The sequence below is a fragment of the Tachyglossus aculeatus genome, chromosome X4, assembly GCF_015852505.1.
Source record: "Tachyglossus aculeatus isolate mTacAcu1 chromosome X4, mTacAcu1.pri, whole genome shotgun sequence".
Lineage (NCBI taxonomy): Eukaryota > Metazoa > Chordata > Mammalia > Monotremata > Tachyglossidae > Tachyglossus > Tachyglossus aculeatus.
In genome coordinates this window covers 2,538,900-2,558,816 of record NC_052098.1, presented here as the reverse complement: position 1 = coordinate 2,558,816, position 19,917 = coordinate 2,538,900, and the positions used below count along the sequence as shown (strand labels likewise).

The following is a 19,917-nucleotide window of genomic DNA, read 5'->3' as shown; positions in this document are numbered from 1 at the left end:
ACCCCCTCTGTCCTCCCCCAGCGCAGTGGTGGCGGGTAAGTGTGGTCTCCCCCTGGCCCTGAGAGGATTCGGGTTCTCCCTTTCTTCCTGGCCGGCTAATGGAGAGGCCTCAGTCGCCCACCACCCCCACAGACAGGACCCAATAAATACGATTGATTGATTGGTTGACCCCGGAACTCAAGACTGGGTCGCCACATATTTGTCGGGCCCTAGTACATCTTGGCCAGTCGCTGTTAAACTCCGCTCGACGGGGATTGTGCTCTCGAGCCCCCGATTTGAGGCGGGGGTTGGTGGGGACCCCCAAGACCGAAATGGTTTCTTTTTTTTCTTGTTCTGTGTGTAGTCACGATTTGCGGGGTTCCTCAACACGGGCCCGCGGCCACCACAGTTGGATGCCGAAAGGGCCAGTGGTGCGGGCACATATTTATTTCCAAAAGGCGACGCCCCGTCCAAATATAAAAGTCCCAAATCATTCCCTTCACCATTTTAATGTGGGGCCCACAAGTTACATTATGATCCAGACCTTTCGTTCTTCATTTCTTAGATTCCACGCAGCCACTTCTTTTCGTCATTTACGGGGGTGATTTATTACTTTTTTCTTTAACTCAAGTACAGAATTATTTATAAAGAATGGAGGACCATAAAGTTTGTGGCTATTAGCCGTGTACGGACCCTACCTGACTGGGAATCGCTTTTCCATTAAAAGTATCACTTCCGAGATATGAAAACTCTTATTCAGGGAATATAATAATAATAATGGCATTTATTAAACGCTTGCTATGTGCAAAGCACTGTTCTAAGCGCTGGGGAGGATACAAGGTGATTAGGTCCCACAGGGGGCTTACAGTCTTAATCCCTATTTTACAGATGAGGTAGTTGAGGCACAGAGAAGTTAAGTGACTTGCCCAAAGTCACACAGTTGACAATTGGCGGAGCTGGGATTTGAACCCATGACCTCTGACTCCAAAGCCCGTGCTCTTTCCACTGAACCACGCTGCTTCTCTATAATTCATTTAAAATATATATACATTTATAAGTTAAATACATCTTAAATTTAAATTTTTATAAGAGAAGCAGTGTGGCTTACTGGAAAGAGCCTGGGCTTGGGAGTCAGAGGTTGTGGGTTCTAATACCGACTCTGCCACTTGTGAGCTGTTGTGACTTTGGGCAAGTCACTTAACTTATCTGTGCCTGTTACCTCATCTGTAAAATGGGGATGAAGACTGTGAGCCCTACTTGGGACATCTGATAACCATGCATCTCCCCCAGTGCTTGGAACAGTGCTTGGCACATAGTACACGCTTAACAAATACCATTATTATTATTCTTATATAAACCCAATCTCTTGGTTCATCACGAGGAAGGTATTGTAATCAGTCAGTGCTATTTATTGAGCACTTCTACACGCAGAGCACTTTACAAAGCACTTGAGAGAGTACAACAGAATTAGCAGACACTTTCCCTGCCCATAACAAGTTTACAGTCTAAAGGAATGAATTTATTGGTCAAACTATGTTCGGGTAGCAGCCAGATGAATAGGTACAGCGATTTTTTTAAAATCCTCAGTAGCTTCAAACGTGAAGTGAACTTTGAGCAAACGAGTGTGACAAGACAGTGTATTTAAATTGATGAGGTGTCAGTCTTGTATTTAGTGTATATATAACACTAAAAAAGTTAAAAAAATCCATTGAATAGTGAATGTATTTTGTGCGACCTTTGTGTTATTTATTGTTAGCACTTATTTTTTTGAAATATGTCATTTTGTCTTTCACTTCAGGAGACAGCATCATTCGACTAAGCAGTGGACTGATAGCAGGCAAGTTACAACGTTCAAGTCTACTTCAAAGTTGTGAGGAATAACTAATAAAAGTGATTGGGAAATTAGCATTCTGATTTAAGACATCTAGCTCCCTGCTACTGCATATTTATTTATTTATTTGACAATCTGGGTGGGGCTTGTGAAACAGCATGGCCTAGTGACTAGAGCACAGGCCCAGGAGAAGGACCTGGGTACTAATTCCAGCTCTGCCACTTGTCTGCTGTGTGACCTTGGGCAAGTGACTTCACTTCTCTGGGCCTCAGTTACCTCATCTGTAAAATGGCGATTAAGTTTGTGAGCCCTATGTGGTACAGGGACTGTTTCCAACACCTGATAATCTTGTATCTACCCCAGTTCTTAACAAATACCAAAAAAAAAAATAAAATAAAGTTTTACCGTGCATTTCCAGGAGCCAAATCTTCAGGTGATTGATCAAAAGGAAGGAGTAAATCTGTGAGGAGAACTCAGCATCTGAGGAAACAAAAGGGTGAGGGAAAACAAAGATTGTTGATCCAGTTTCCCATATGATCCCTCTCTTACCCTCTTGTCTCCGCTCAAGTTCATTTTTGTATTACACCAGATGCGAGCCTGATTCTAATCCTTTTCTACTACAGATTTAAAACGGCTCTAATGTTTATTTCAGGGATTTACCACTCCACCAAGAATGCACTTTTGGGGTCACCTTGAATGTTAAAGGAATTTTTGAATGTTATATAGCAAGATACTATTTTTGATGATAAAGGAAAGACTGATGAAGATGGTTTTTGAGTAAGAACAAGTAGAAAGAAAGTTTCTCAACCCATAACATTGCCTTAACATCTTCATCCGTAAGCATTAATTCACTGCCCACTAGCTGTGACCAGTGAAATCTATATGGTTTGGGGTTCGATCCCATTAATTTGATGGGATTAAGCGATTGATGATGTTAGAGAAGCAGCATTGCCCAGTGGAAAGAGCACAGGCTTGGGAGTAGAGGTCATGGGTTCTAATCCTGACTCTGCCACTTGTCAGCTATGTGACTTTGGGCAATTCACTTAACTTCTCTGTGCCTCAGTTACCTCATCTGTAAAATGGGGATTAAGACTGTGAGCCCCACGTGGGGCAACCTGATTACCTGATTACTGATTACCTGATTACTTTCTACCCCAGTGCTTAGAACAGTGCTTGGCACATAGTAAGCACTTATCAAATGCCATCATAATAATTAATTAACCACTAATTTAAGCTGACACCCTTTGTTCTACTAGAGCACTTTACCCATGAAAATGTTTCTTAAATCACAATACATTAGTTAGGGAGTGGGTGTTTTCCTCATTTTATAAATGAGCAAGTGAAGCCTTGAAAAACATGTTTACTATCTGCCATGTACAAAGAAGTGTATATATACTTAGTATACATATGTGTAGTATCAATCATATTCAGTACTTACTGTGTACGGAACACTGTAACAAGTGTTTGGGAGATTAATAATAATAATTGTGGTATTTGTTAAGCACTTACTATATGCCAGGCACTAAGCGCTGGGGTGGATACAAGCAAATCGGGTTGGACACAGTCCCCGTCCCACGTGGGGCTCACAGTCTCAATCCTCATTTTACAGATGAGGGAACTGAAGCCCAGGGAAATGAAGTGACTTGCCCAAGGTCACACAGCAGACAAGTGGCAGAGCCAGAATTAGAACCCATGACCTGACTCCCGGGCTCCTGCTGTAGCACTACGCCATGCTGCTTCTTACAATATAAGTAGATAAAGTTTCTTGGCTATGTTTATTTTTTCTTTTCTTCTTTTAAATGGATCTGTTCAAGCCCCTACTTTGTGCCAGGCACTGTTCTAAGCACTGGGATAGGTACAAGGTAATCAGGTTGGATTCAGTCCCTGTCCCACATGGGGCTCACAGTCTCAATCCCCGTTTTGCCTATGAGGGAACTGAGGCACAAAGAAGTTGAGTGACTTGCCCGAGGTCACGTAGCAGACATGTAGTGGAGCTGGGATTAGAAGCCAGGTCCTTCTGGCTCCCAGGACCGTGCTCCATCCACTAGGCCATGATGCTTCCCACACTGTTGAGTAACAACCCAGAGCTAACTAAGTGATAGGTGTTTGATTGTAAGCATGAGTCTTCAACTAATCAATCAAACTTGTCGGGTGCCTGTGAACAGAATTTGGTACTAAGCACTTGGGCGAGTACACTAGAATTAATAGACATGGTCTCTGCCTCAAGGATCTTTAAATTACCATTGCAGTTATAGAATATAAAAAATGTACATAAGTGCATTTGGGAAACAGCTTGGCCTAGTTGGGTAGATCTCGGTTCTGGGAGTCGGAAAGACCTGGGTTCTAATGCTGGCTTCGCCACTTGTCTGCTGTGTGACCTTGAGGACAAATCAATCAACTTCTCTGTACCTCAGTTTTCCTCAGATTACCTTATTTTACCTCATCTGTAAAATGGGGATAAAGACTGTGGGTCACAAGTGGGACATGGACTGTGTCCAGTCTGATTAACTAGTATCTACCACCAGCACATAGTATGGTGCCTGGTCCTTAGTAAGTGCTTAATAAATGCCATTTAAAAGAAAGTACTGTCGAGGTGGGTATGAGTATTTAAATGCTTACGTGGCTCAGAAGGGTGGACGTGGCTGTAGGGAAGTGCTGAATTGGTGATGGGGTGATTAGAAATTGATCAGGGAAGGCCTCAGTCAATCAATCAATGGTGTTTATTGAGATCTTGCCTAGAGGAGATGTGATTTCACAAGGGCTTTGAAGATGGGGAGAGCAGGTGGTCTGTTGAATGTCTTCTGGACTGTGAGCCCGCTGTTGGGTAGGGACCGTCTCTATATGTTGCCAATTTGTACTTCCCAAGCGCTTAGTACAGTGCTCTGCACACAGTAAGTGCTCAATAAATACGATTGAATGAATGAATGAATATAACAGAGTTGGTAGACATGTTCCCTGCCCACAATGAGTTTATAGTTTATACATACATATTTGTAGATAGCTCAGTCAATCATATTTTATTTGATATATTCATCATATTTGTATCATATATCTGTATATAGTTTATAAAAGGTGATCTCAACTAGTTTGGTGTGCATGAGACCATTTGAAAAATAGCTACTCGTTTGAAAGACTTGCTATGCCTAAATTCCAGTGCCTTGGGAAGGTATTCCTTGATCCTCCATTCGTTAACCTCATCCCATGTTTCTACATACCTGCTTCTCATTATAATAATAACAATAGTAATTGTGGCATTTCTTAAAGTGCTTACTTTGTGCCAGGCACTGTTCTAAGCGCTGGGGTAGATACAAGATAATCAGGTTGGACACAGTCCCTGTCCCACATAAAGCTCACAGTCTTAATCCCCATTTTACAGAACTCAGGCACAGAGAAGTTGATAATGATAATAATAATGATGGCATTTATTAAGCATTTACTACATGCAAAGCACTGTTCTAAGCGCTGGGGAGGTTACAATGTGATCAGATTGTCCCATGGGGGGGGGGGGCCTCACAGTCTTAATCCCCATTTCACAGATGAGGTCACTGAGGCCCAGAGAAGTTAAGTGACTTGCCCAAGGTCACACAGCTGACAATTGGCGGAGCCGGGATTTGAACCCATGACCTCGGACTCCAAAGCCCGGGCTCTTTCATTCAATCGTATTTATTGAGCGCTTACTGTGTGCAGAGCACTGGACTAAGCGCTTGGGAAGTCCCAAGTTCATTCAATCGTATTTATTGAGCGCTTACTGTGTGCAGAGCACTGGACTAAGTGCTTGGGAAGTCCAAGTTCATTCATTCATTCATTCAATCGCATTTATTGAGCACTTACTGTGTGCAGAGCACTGGACTAAGTGCTTGGGAAGTCCAAGTTCATTCCATGCTGTTAAGTAACTTGGCCAAGGTCACACAGCAGACAAGTGGCAGAGCTGGGCTTAGAACCCAGGTCCTCAGACTCCCAGGCCTGTGGTTTTTCCACTAGGCCACGCTGGTCCACTCCTTAATACAGGATTTAGAAAGTAGATGAGTAGCCAGGCAAATATGTACAATGCGTGGTTAGTGAAGCTACATTTAAAGTCTCTGTAGGATTCTTTTTTCAAGAACCAATTTTTAACTTGTAGAGTGGGTGGGAGAAAGGATGTTGGAGGGAACAATTGCCTTAGAGAAGCAGAGTGGCTTAGTGGAAAGAGCACGGGCTTTGGAGTCAGAGGTCATGGGTTCAAATCCCGGCTCCGCCACTGGTCAGCTGTGTGACTGGGCAAGTCAATTAACTTCTCTGAGCCTCAGTTCCCTCATCTGTAAAATGGGGATTAAGACTGTGAGCCCCATGTGGGACAACCTGATCACCTTGTACCCTCCCCAGCGCTTAGAACAGTGCTTTGCACATAGTAAGCGCTGAACAAATGTCATTATTATTATTATTATTATTATTATTATTATTATCTTCTCTGGGCCTCAGTTACCTCATCTGTAAAATGGGGATGAAGACTGTGAGCCCCCTGTGGGACAACCTGATTGCCTTGTAACCTCCCCTGTGCTTAGAACAGTGCTTTGCACATAGTAAGCGCTTAATAAATGCTATTATTATTATTATTATTATTATTATTATTATTATTATTCTCAGTTCTTATTGATGAGGGGATTTCCCTTTTTTCAAAGGCTCAAGTGGAGGGATTTGGTTAGTATTTTGCTCCTACTCCTGGAAAGTAGGGAGTAACCCAGGAGGAAGGTTGGGTATATTATGAGCTGTAAATAGAGGGCTAAATGAGAGAAAACAAAAGGATTAAAGTGCCCTAAGAATGGGAAAAAAAGATGGGGGGTGGGTGGCAGTGAAGTGCAAGTCATGGAGCATTAGGGAGAGTTAAAGAGCTGGGAAAAAGCAGAAAGCACCTGTGAATCAAACCTCATTAGTTCTAGGTGAGCTGGGAATAGAATCTAGTTCTCCTAGGGCAGGTCTTTAAATATAGTTCTCCTTTCTGTTTGAAGGTTTGACAGACAGTGAACTTATCCACTTTTAGGGGAGGAACCCTTCCACTCCCTGGGAGTAGTAAAAAACAAACAAAAAAAAAAACCCTAGAGGTGAAATGAGTGGAAGGGAATGGAAACTAAGGGTGAACTCTCCATGGGCAGTGAAAGGAGCAATCCATTTTGGGTGCTAGGGCTAGTGGTTAGGAAGCCCACTAGGTGATTTAGAAGTGGAGGATCGTCCCCTGTGACTCTGCTTACAAGTGTAGGAGTAGTCTGCCAGAAACCTCTTTAGTGTAGTATAAAACATATTCCTTTTGTCCCAATAATCTTTTGTTTTCACAGTTCTGGATGTAGCTTTAGGACATCATCCTTGCTTTCTCTTTCCTGTTCATACTTCTCAATACCAGATAAATAGGTCATAGCCTACTCTGACCCTTCTCAGCCTCAAACCCTATGTCAAATGAACCATTTTTCAGCTCCCTCCTTTCCCTGTTCAGGCATAGCAAGAACTTTGCAGGGAACAAATAGCCTTTTTACTAGGGCTACCACAAGTCTCTTCTGCTGGCTCCTCCTCTGGCTCCCGTCCCCTTACTCTGGGAGTCCACCGAGGCCCAGCTCTGGGTCCCCTTCTATTCTCCATCTACACCCACTTCCATGGACAACTCATTCACTCCCATGGCTTCAACTACCATCACTATGCAGATGATTCCCAAATCTCCATCTCCAGCCCTGATCTCTTTCCTTCTCTGCAGTCTTGCATTTCCTCCTGCCTTCAAGACATCTGTACTTGAATGTCTCGCGGATACCTCCAACTTAACATGCCCAAAACAGAACTCCTTATCTTTCCACCCAAACCCTGTCCTCCCCATGATTTTCCTGTCACTGTAGACAGCACCACCATCCTCCCTGTCTCACAAGCCCGTAACCTTGGTGTTATCCGTGATTGACCTCTCTCATTCAACCCACACATTCGACCTGTCACCAAATCGTTTTGGTTCAACAGTCACAAGATCGCTAAAATTGGTCCTTTCTTCCCCATCCAAACTACTACTACATCAATGCAAGCACTTACTCTATCCCGCCTTGATTACTGCATCAGCCTCCTTGCTGACCTCCCTGCCTCCTGTGTCTCCCCACTCCAGTCCACACTTCACTCTGCTGCCCAGATCATTCTTCTACAAAAACATTCAGTCCATGTTTCCCTGCTCCTCAAGAACCTCCAGTGGTTGCCCATCCACCTCCACATCAAACAAAAACTCCTTAGCATCGGCTTTAAAGCGCTCAATCACGTTGCCCTCTCCTACCTTACCTCCCTGATCTCCTACTACAACCCAGCCCACACACTTCATTCCTCTAATGCCACCATACCTCGATCTCATCCATCTCACCACTTACCTCTCTCCCACGTCCTGCCTCTGTTCTGGAACGCCCCCCCTTCTCATATCCGGCAGACAATTACTCTCCTCACCTTCAAAGTCTTATTGAAATCACACCTCCAAGAGGCCTTCCCCAACACTAAGCCTTAATTTCCTCAATTCTGAGTCACCCTTGTATTTGAATTTGTACCCTTTATTCACCCCTACTTCAGCCCCACAGCACTAATATCCATATCTGTCCATTATTCATTTATATTAATTCCTGTCTCCCCCTCTAGACTGTAAGCTCCTTGTGGGCAGGGAACGTGTCTATATTGTACTTTCCCAAGCGCTTCATTCATTCATTGTCATATTAGCGCTTACTGTGTGCAGAGCACTGTACTAAGCGCTTGGGAAGAACAAGTTGGCAACATACAGAGACGGTCTCTACTACCCATCAGCGGGCTTACAGTCTAGAAGGGGGAGACAGAAAACAAAACAAAACATATTAACAAAATAAAATAGAGTAATAAATATGTACGAACATATACACATATATACAGGTGCTGTAGGGAGGGGAAGGAGGTAAGGCGGGTGGGGTGGGAAGGGGGAGGAGGGGGCTCAGTCTGGGACTGAGTACAGTGCACTGTATACAGTGAGCCTCAATAAATGTGACTTATTACTATACATTAGCTCTGAGAGTTTCCTTGTACACTTTTCACAAACAAGTGTTCCAGTACAGCAAATGATGGAAATGGGCTTCACCTAAACACATGAGTAGATATCACATATGTACCGAGACTGAGATAGTATAGGCCCAACTATAAAATTCTCTGTGCCTGTTACCTCATCTATACAAGTTGCTGTAGGTATCTATAGGTACACAAGGATTATTAGGTCTCCCTGTATGAGTCCGTTGTTTGGTAGGGACTGTTTGTATATGCTGCCGCCTTGTACTTCCCAAGCGCTTAATACAGTGCTCTGCACACAGTAAGCGCTCAATAAATGCGATTGAATGAATGAATAAATGGGAAGCCACCGGTAAGTATGTCCCCGCCATTATATCTTGTGGATTATAAAATATATGAATGTCACCTGGGAGTATCAGTTAAGGCAACTTGCCCTTGTATTTTTGGCAGATATGCTTTCCTTTGCAATTAATAGCTGTCCCCATTTTTTTTTGTATTAAGTGCTTACTATGCGCCAGGCCCTCTACTAAGCACTGGGGTAGATACAAGGCTAATCAGGTTGGACACAGTCCATGTCCTACAGGGGGCTTACAGTCTTCATCCCCATTTTATGGATGAGGTAACTGAGGCACAGAGAATTTAATTTCACATTACTATAATCACTCATCCTATCCCACCTGGATTACTGCACCAGCCTCCTTGCTGCCCTCCCAGCCTCCTTTGTCTCCCCACTCCAGTCCACACTTCACTCTGCTGCCGGGATCATCTTTCTACAAAAACGTTCAGGACATGTCAACCTGCTCCTCAAAAAACTCCAGTGGTTGCCCAACCACCTCCGCATCAAACAAAAACTCACCATTGGCTTCAAATGGAGAAGCAGCGTGGCTTAGTAGAAAGAGTCAGAGGTCATGGGTTCTAATCCCGGCTCTGCCACTTGTCAGCTGTGTGACTTTGAGCAAGTCACTTAACTTCTTTGTGCCTCAGTTACCTCATCTGTAAAATGGGGATTAAGACTGTGAGCCCCATGTGGGACAACCTGATTACCTTGTATCTACCCCAGTGCTTAGAACAGTGCTTGGCACATAGTAAGTGCTTAACAAATACTATAATTATTATTATTAAAGCAGTCCACCACCTTGCCCCCTCCTACCTCACCTCGCTTCTCTCCTTCTACCACCCAGCCTGCACACTTTGCTTCTCTAGTGCTAAACGTCTCACTAACCTGTCTCACCACCGACCCCCAGCCCACATCCTACCTCTGGCCTGGAGCGCCGTCTCTCCTCAAATCCGACTGACAATTACTCTCCCCTGCCTTCAAAGCCTTATTGAAGGCACATCACCTCCAAGAGTCCTCCCAGACTAAGCCCCACTTTCCCTCATCTCCCACTCCCCTCTGCGTTGCCCTGACTTGCTCCCTTTGCTCTTCTGCCTCCCAGCCTCGCAGCATTTGTGTACATATTTATAATTTAATATTTTTTATTTGTATTCATGTCCATCTCCCTCCCTCTAGACTGTAGGCTCGTTGTGGGCAGGGAATGTCACAGTTTATTGTTGTATTGTACTCTCCCAAATGCTTTGTACAGTGATCTACACACAGTAAGCGCTCAATAAATACGATTGAATGAACGAATGAATAAATGAATGAAAATGACTTGCCCAAGGTCACACAGACGAGTGGTGGAGCTGGAATTAGAACCCAGGTCCTTCTGACTCAGGCCCCTGCTCTATGATGATGATGATGGCATTTGTTAAGCGCTTACTATGTGCAAAGCACTGTTCTAAGCGCTGGGGGGGATACAAGGTGATCAGGTTGTCCCGCGTGGGGCTCAGTCATCATCCCCATTTTACAGATGAGGCAACTGAGGCTCTGAGAAGTTGTGACTTGCCCAAGGTCACACAGCAGACATGTGGCGGAGTTGGGATTCGAACCCATAACCTCTGATTCCAAAGCCCGTGCTCTTTCCACTGAGACACGCTGCTTCCGTAAACCTGGCTAAATTACTAGCTTTAGCCACTGCAAATCAGGATTAAAAGAAACCCGGCAGAGTGTGACCTAAAAAGTAAAATTTACAAGATGTTCACAGACTTAAATTGTACTCTGTCCTTCTGATCCTTATTGCCAATACTGTGACGGTATCTGGGAAAAGCTGATGAAGGTTGTAATGGATTCTTTAGAGCTTTGAGTTTGCTAGGTCCAAACCTAAATATATGTAGGTTTAAATATCTGTTTCAAAGATCTCGACTTAGCCCTTACTTAGGACCCCACCCAATTCAGACCTTTCAGAACTAAGTTTAACTGGGTCACCAAGTAGCTGCCTAAAGAAAGTTTTGGAATCATATGTGGCATTTTTTGTGTATGGTTGCGTAAGTGCTTTGGTAAATGAAAAGTTTCCTGGTCTGTAAAATTGTTAGCAAAATGGTGCAAAACATTTTACAGAACAAATCCAAAGCATGTCCCACAAAATAGAATACTATCGTATTTATATAATTGCCTCTGAGGATCTAAAATAACTAAATACAGTTACCCGATCTCCCAGAGTCACTAGGAAGGGTCGACAGGTCTACTTTTTTTTCCGATGAAGTAAAAGTCGGCTGTCCTTGTGTGGATCAATCCATTAATGCAGCTACTCATCTCTGATTGAGTACACAATTGTGCATAATTTTGGTAAAAAATAGGTTATCCAGCCATGGTTCAGGCGCTACTGTTCCTATGAGAAAATTGGTCCGAACTTACGTTTTGGCTTACAATTAGTCCCTTAAAACTGTATCTGGTCAAAAGTCCAAGGACTGTCCATATTTCTTTATGGATCATCAACAGCCTCGAGAAGTAGGTGGGCGGTGTGCAATGTTGGAGGTCGGGAGGGATAGAGCATTTAGAGGTTTTTGGTTTTTTTTAAGATACATTTCCATGGAAGACTTTTATCAAAAGATGTTCTGAAAATAAAGGTAAATTATGTACTTCGGGTCACCCTGATCTCTTACGTTATTAACTAATCCAAAGAATCGTTAGTGGGTCTTGGAGGTGTAATTTTTGGGGGGAGTTCCATGTAGTTTCAACCTAAGAAGGTTACAGTAATCACATGGGTAAGGGCCTTGCCCATTCTAGTCTAGTACATGGATGTTCAGTACCTGATTAAAAAATTAGTTTTGCTTTAAATGAGTTTCATCAGTATTGAGGCTGCCAGTATGTAATTATGAAAAGCCCCTTGACTCTGTACAGAAATTGTTCTTTCCAGAACTTGTCTTCACAGTTTGAAGGCTCTATAAAGTTTCTCATTTCTTCTCAGTTCTTTACAATTTGGAACATTTTAGGTTCATCTTTAAGATATCTGAGTTCATCACCTCTTAATACAACCTTGCAGAATGGAGATCCTGCAGTGTGGTCTAGCGGATAGAACCACGGGCCTGCGAGTCATAAGGTCGTGAGTTCTAATCCCGGCTCCACCACTTGTCTGCTTTGCGCCTTTGGGCAAGTCCTGTCTATTGCTCTGTGCCTCAGTTACCTCATCTGTAAAATGGGGATTAAGACTGTGAGCTCCACGTGGGACAGGGACTGAGTCCAACCTGATTGACTTTTATCCACCCCAGTGCTTAGTACAGTGCCTGGCATATAGTAAGCACTTAAAAAATACAACAATTATTATTACCCGTAGTGATTGCCAATGGGAGTAGATGCTTACCTACCTCCAGGTATAGAAATCAAATTATATCAATCAGTCAATCAGTGGTATTTATTGAGAATAATAATAATAATAATAATTTTGGTATTTGTTAGGTGCTTACTATGTGCCAAGCACTGTTCTAAGCACTGGGGGAGATACAAGGTAATCAGGTTTTCCCACATGGGGCTCACGGTCTACATCCCCATTTTCTAGATGAGGTAACTGAGGCCTAGAGAAGCGCTCACAGTCTTCTAGACTGTGAGCCCACTGTTGGGTAGGGACCGTCTCTATATGTTGCCAACTTGTACTTCCCAAGCGCTTAGTACAGTGCTCTGCACACAGTAAGCACTCAATAAATATGATTGATTGATTGACAGGGACTGTATCCAACCTGATTACCTTCTATCTACCCCAGCGCTTAGAACAGTGCCTGGCACATAGTAAGCACTTAAATACCATCATCATTATTATTATTATTATTATTAGTAGTAGTAGTAGTAGTAGTAGTGGTAGTAGTAGTAGTAGTGGTAGTAGTAGTAGTAGTAGTAGTAGTAGTAGTAATAGTACTTCCCTTCCTTCCTCTCCCCCTCGTCCCCCTCTCCATCCCCCCATCTTACCTCCTTCCCTTCCCCACAGCACCTGTATATATGTATATATGGTTGTACATATTTATTACTCTATTTATTTATTTATTTATTTATTTATCTTACTTGTACATTTCTATCCTATTTTATTTTGTTGGTATGTTTGGTTCTGTTCTCTGTCTCCCCCTTTTAGACTGTGAGCCCACTGTTGGGTAGGGACTGTCTCTATGTGTTGCCAATTTGTACTTCCCAAGCGCTTAGTACAGTGCTCTGCACATAGTAAGCGCTCAATAAATACGATTGATTGATTGATTGATAGTAGTAGTAGTAGTAGTACAGCTCCCTTCCCTAAAATAAGAATTAACAAGCATGTAGCAGAAGTTCACTTGGCCTCTATGGACCTCTGATCGCACATGTGTTGGAAAGGGGCAGTGGTCTACGGTTTTGATTCCGCAGGATGCAAGAGACCCTACAAAGGAAGTCCAGGACTTGTCTCTCTGTAGAGTGAGAAAAGAGCAATTCCTGGGCACAGGCAAGGATGGGTCTCTCAGCTGTCTGTTGGGCTGGCAGCAAGAAATAGCCTGACTGCTCTGCTTCAACCCCACTGGAAGAGCAGCAGTGAGCAATGCCACACTATTTGCTCTGTGCCTCAGTTACCTCATCTGTAAAATGGGGATGAAGACTGTGAGCCCCACGTGGGCCAACCTGATCACCTTGTTATCCTCTCCAGTGCTTAGAACAGTGCTTTGCACATAGTAAGTGCTTAACAAATACCAACATTATTATTATTATTATTATTATTTTGTCATAACGCCCACCCACACCTGTTGGAATCGTTGTGCAAGCCTGTGTACACAATATCAACAGTTGTGCACCCACTAATTTTAGAATCCCCTGGTGAGTGGGTCATACTATGTTTATAATTTATTGTTTTATTGGTATTAATGTCGGTTGGGGCAGGGAACGTGCCTACCAGCTCAGTTATATTGTACTCTCCCAAGCACTTAGTACAGTGCTGTGCACACAGGAAGCACTCAATAGATACCATTGATTGACTGATTGATTGTGATAGGCTTCTTAATGGCCCTTGGTTCTCATGGCCTCATGTGAGCATCAGAGCTGGAAAGGAATGTTTCTCCAGGCAGCTTTTAAGTCTCACTGTCAGGGGCCACATACTGGACAGGGTAGAACAATGACATCTCTCAGGTTCTTCGAATTCCAACCTCCCCCTGCCACTCCCTCCCCCCGACGTTTTGTTTCAGTAGCAAGTCCTCAACAGATCAATCAATCACTTATTGAGTGCTTACTGTGTTCAAAGCACTGCACTGATGTCTTAGGAGAGTATACTATAACAGAGTTGGTAGACATGTTCCCTGCCCACAAGGAACTTAGCGGTTTCAGATTCAAAATCATACCAGGGAGGAAGGTGTTGTTCCTGTTGGCTTTTTATTTCTGTAAAAAAAGGCAACATATCTTTGTATCTTATAATAATAATAGTGATGGCATTTATTAAGCGCTTACTATGTGCCAAGCACTGTTCTAAGTGCTGAGGAGGTTACAAGGTGAACAGGTTGTCCCATGGGGGGCTCACAGTCTTAATCCCCATTTGACAGATGAGGTAACTGAGGCACAGAGAAGTTAAGTGACTTGCTCAAAGTCACACAGCTTACAATTGGCGGAGTCGGGATTTGAACCCATGACCTCTGACTCCAAAGCCCGCACTCTTTCCACTGAGCCATGCTGTATCATTCTTGTGGTCATAGAATATGTCTACCAACTCTGTTATATTGTGCTCTCCCAAGTGCTCAGTACAGTGCTCTGCAAATAGCACTCAATAAATATGATCGATTGATTTCCGTCTGATTTCCATGTCCGCAAATAAGGAACTATCAAATCCACTTCGTAAGATTGTTGAAAAGTACTCTCAGGTCAGTAGACATGAACCTGAAGTATAACGTTACATGGGCTCCCAATGAAATGCCATTATTATTATTATCATACAGTGCTAACTACTAATCAATCAAGTGTAGTGATTGAGCGTTTACTGTATGCAGAGCACTGTACTAAGCACTTGGGAGAATGCACTATAACAGAGTTGGTAACTACGTTCCCTGCCCACAATGCTGCTTTTTAAAAATCCTCTCCCTGCTTCTTCAGTTTCTCCCATCTTTGCTTATCTCTCCCGTCTCCCTTTTTCCTCAAGTCAGATTTAGTGACTTGTCGCTCCCATAATTGTGGTATTTATTAAGCACTTACTATGTGCCAAGCACTATGCTAAGCACTGGGATTGATACAAGATAATCAGGTCCCATATGGGGCTCACAGTCTAAATAGGAGGGAAAATGGGCATTGAATCCCCATTTTGCAAATGAGGGAACTGAGGTTTAAAGAAGTTCAGTGACTTGCCCAAGGTCACACGGCAGACAAATGGCAGAGCCAGGACTAGCTGCTTCTCCCATCTCCATCTCCGGATGCAAATATATGTTGTGGGCAGGGAACGCCACTGTTTGTTGTTGTATTGTACTTTTCCAAGCACTTAGTACAGTTTCACCTGTTTACTTGTTTTGTTTTGTTGTCTGTCTCCCCCTTCTATACTGTGAGCATGTTGTTGGGTAGGGACCGTCTCTATATGTTGCTGATTTGTACTTCCCAAGCGCTTAGTACAGTGCTCTGCACACAGTAAGCGCTTAGTAAATACAATTGAATGAATAAATATGATTGAATGAATGAATGAATGTTCTGCACACAGTAAGCACTTAAATTTGTTTGAATTAATGAATGAATATAGCGTTTTCTTATTTTTTCAACAATCCCCTCTCTCTACCTCTTACATCAATCTCTGTCTCTTCCTCTACTTCCTCCTTTCTCTGCCCTGCTTTTCCCCATCTTCTTCTTTCTTTGTTTTCTTATGCCCCCTCACATTTCTCCTGTCTTCCTCCAGTCTAGCCTGGACTGTGGACAAGATTGTTGGGGAAGATCTCATGCTGGCGCCATTGAACTAGTGAGTATCTAAACTGGGCATGGTGGATAAGAGAGGGTTCAAGCTATGTGGGAAGGCTAGAGGGTGGCTCTAATGGCAGAGGAAAAGCATGAAGAGGGGCTACATCAGCATGGGGAGGCCCAAGCGAAAGGAAGCGAGGACCACCTTGGTCTGGCTTCGGCTAACCACAGTGTTGCTACCGTCATGCATTCAGTCATTCGATCAGTGGTGTTTATTGAGCGCTTGTGGCATGCAGAGCACTGTACTAAGTGCTTAGGAGGGTACAATACAATAGAGTCAGTGACCCTAATCTCAAGGAGCTTACAATTTTGTGGAAGAGACAGATGTTAAATTATGAATTGGGTGAGCAGCAGAATATAAAGATGTGGACATAAGTGCTGTGGGGCTGCCGATGGGGTATTAAGCCATGCCTGGTTTATAACAGTGATTGCGAAGGAGTCAGAGGGTCAAGGCTGAGGAGCAGTAGGGTCTGAACCTTGTCTTCTCAGAGCTCCCAATGGCAACAAGGCATGGCTGGGGAGAGGCAGGAACAGGGTGCTGAGGGAGGGGTGATGGGTGTGTGTGTGTAAGTGTGTAAGATGGGGAGAGGGACATTTCCTTATTAGCTGGGGTCTTTAGTCTCCATCTAGTTACCGTGGAAGAGGGAAGGTAGGAAGAGTTTGAGGTTGGAGAGAGGGCCAGATGAACGGATGGACAAGCAGTAAGGAAATTAGAGCAAATTGCATCTTAGCCTTAATGCAAATTACCCTATAGAGCACTGCATTTTAGATGATTGTATTTTGATTTGCCTTCTTGTAAGTTTTCTCAATACCAGAAGAAAGGTAAATTTATGGAATAGAAAATATAGACATTCATTCATTCAGTCATATTTATTGAGTGCTTACTGTGTGCAGAGCACTGTGCTAGGCATTGTAGTGTACAATGTTTGTGTATAGTACCTTTGTTTAAAAGTTTTTGCTTGCTTTTCAGGACATTCTTGAATAAAATTTGGGAAGAAAATGAATGTATCTGGAATTGCACAAAGAGTAGAAACTTGGCTTTCAGCTACATGGCATGTTAAAGTACCTGGGGCTTGGCTGGATGCTTGTATTAACTGGATCCAAGGAGAAAATGGTGTTAATTTGACTCAGGCTCAGATGAACAAACAAGTCTTTACACAATGGCTATTTACTGACCTGCGAGATTTGGAATTTCCCATTTTACCTAATGACATTTTAGACTTTCCAAAAGGGGAACTGAATGGTTTTTATTCTCTACAGTTGAATGCAGTAATCGATATCAGTCAACCTGCATATTCCCAGATACAGAAATTGCGAGGAAAGAACACAACGAATGAGCAAGTCACAGCTGAGACCCAAGCACCCCCAAAGCCCTGGGAAGTAAAGCCTGAAAGGGTGTTAATGCTACATATTACTGATGGGGTGGTACAAATTCAGGGCATGGAATATCAACCCATTCCTGCTCTTCATAGCAGTCTTATTCCAGGAACAAAAATTCTCCTTCATGGAAGAATTGAGTACCGCCTTGGTATTCTTTTGCTCAAACCAGAAAATGTGAAAGTGTTAGGGGGGGAAGTGGACATCCTTCTAAAAGAATATTCTCAGGAAAGGGTCTTGGCAAGATTAATTGGCGAACCAGAGCCCCCAGATCCAGATAGTCCAGATAATAAAGAGCCAGACAATTCTGAGTCCGTGGTTGGATCAGAGAAAGTTTTAGAACCTTCAGATGAAGAACTTTTAGCAAGTCTAGAAAACGCCGATGGGTTTGTGGCAACGAGTATCGGTGACACCTCCAACCATATGAGACCACTTTTGAATGATGAAAGGTCCAAGCAAGGATTTGCAGTCAGCTTGTCAAAGGTGGAGACTCTCATTCCATCCTCAAACTTCTCCGATGGAAATTCAGATGACTTTTCATTAGAGGAAGCCTTGCTGTTAGAGGAGGCTGTCGAGAAAGAACACCTACAGGTTGAGGGAAAACAGCCAGTAGCCGGAAACAGAAGTGTTGACAAACCCGAGTGGAGAGTTTCACCCAAACCCAGTGTTTCACCCAAACCCAGTATTTCACATGATTCTTCGATTTACACAGCTAAAGCGAGTGGCTGGAATGAAAGGATTGTACCCGATCTCATGAAAGACCAATCCTTTGAGTATCCATCTGCTAGAGATAAAATTTGTAGCAGCGTTTTGGCAATTGAGAGTGATGTGCAACAGCCCCAGGATTCCATGACTAAAACTAAGAAGTGTAAAGAGGCAGATAAAGTGATCGGCAATCCAAAGAAATACATTTTAAATGATGAAGAACCAAATACAGAGCTAGTCAATCTTGAACCAGGAAAATCTTCCCAGATTAATGTTCACCATGATCACCACAAACTAGCTGGGTCTCTTCAATCATCAGAGAGCAACACTAGTCCTGTTGTAGATTTGGATTCTCCACCTTTTACCTATATTTTTCTTCTACTTGCCAAAAAGCCAGACCAAATTACAACAATAAAAGTCAAAGCATTTATTGTAACCCTAACTGGAAGTCTCAAATGTTGCCAGGGGTTTTGGAGCTTAACAGCCAAAATCTCTGATGGTACTGCATATCTTGACGTGTATTTGGCAGATGAAATACTAACAAGTTTAATTGGATTTTCAGTGACAGAACTGAAACAGTATAAGAAAAGTCCCAATCTTCATCAAAAATTGAAGAAGGCCTTAGAGCAGTGTCAAAGAGAACTAATAGATCTTTGCTGTGTGATGACCATTACATATAATCCCTCACTGGGTAAAGCTAAGGTAGTAGCTCTACGTGATGTAAATTTGCAAGACCTGGAAAACTTAAAGAAGCGTTTGAATAAATAATGGGGCCTAAAAAGTAGTAACAGAAAGTGGTCATTGAGAGCAAAGCTAATGAGATCTTGAGGGTTCCGTTTAAAAATCAAGTGGCACCTTTTGCCATAATTTCAGAAATCAGAAAAAGGAGTGTAGGAAAAACGGCGTCAGCCAAGTAAAATGTCACTTCATTTCAGTGTAATTTAGAAGAGCCAGTATTTCCTGTTTATTTGGGGGAAAGTCACCAGAATCCAAGTAGACATGAGATTTTAACCTGGAAGCTGGAGCACAGATTTCTGGGAGAGGATCCTTCCCTATAGCATTTCATTCCTAATGGTGGCTAAGTTGTTATAATGTGTCCAGCCATGGAGCATACTACTGGAATTTGACCATTATAGTGAGTAGTATCAACATGAATATTTGCAACAGACAATACTTTGCAATATAACATGGGACTAATAAATTATAGTTGGGTTTTTGGACAAATTGCAACTTCTTGTCCTTAATATACTTGGAATAGTTTTAATATGGATGATTTTGGAGATCCTCCTGAATTATTTAAATATCAATTTGGAGGAGTCTTATACCTTGCATTGAAGAGCTATAAGGCTACAATTCAGGAAGTGTTAGCTGAGCTGAATCTAAGTAAAATAAGCTTTGTTCCTGTCTGCAATTACAAGTTGCTATGTGAGAATGCCTTCATTTTATAAAAAGTACTGCTTAGTTTGCATGGCAGTGGTTTGTGGTTTATTTCATTAGACTTTTTTTGCTTTTCAAAGTTATTTAGCAAAAATGTATTTATTAAATATTTCAATAAATTATCCATTTTAAATAATGTTTAAACTATCATTTCGTAGAATATTGAAAATTTTCTGTGTGAAGTGTTTTTGAAGGACTGTTAGCCTTGAACAGTAAATATTTTTACAATACACTTACTAAAATACTTTAAAGCATTGTGGTTTAGTGCAGAAGTAACTAAAGAAGTATCTGCCCTGATTCTTTATTCCTAAATTTTGCCTTTCTCATGCCC

The 19,917-nt window shown here is 42.6% G+C and overlaps 1 protein-coding gene across 1 annotated transcript; it reads left to right on the top strand.

Annotated features, from left to right (window-relative positions):
• The first annotated feature begins 2,227 nt into the window (after positions 1-2,227).
• RMI1 (RecQ mediated genome instability 1) lies at positions 2,228-19,627 on the top strand. The gene is made up of 3 exons (XM_038769661.1): positions 2,228-2,306; positions 16,009-16,068; positions 17,038-19,627. The coding sequence occupies exon 3, from the start codon at positions 17,067-17,069 to the stop codon at positions 18,915-18,917; it is 1,851 nt and encodes a 616-aa protein (XP_038625589.1). The 5' UTR covers positions 2,228-2,306; positions 16,009-16,068; positions 17,038-17,066; the 3' UTR covers positions 18,918-19,627.
• Positions 19,628-19,917: the final 290 nt, after the last annotated feature.

Bases quoted from the DNA above. Each gene is read 5' to 3' on its own strand.
- RMI1 (XM_038769661.1), top strand. From the start codon at position 17,067: ATGAATGTATCTGGAATTGCACAAAGAGTAGAAACTTGGCTTTCAGCT.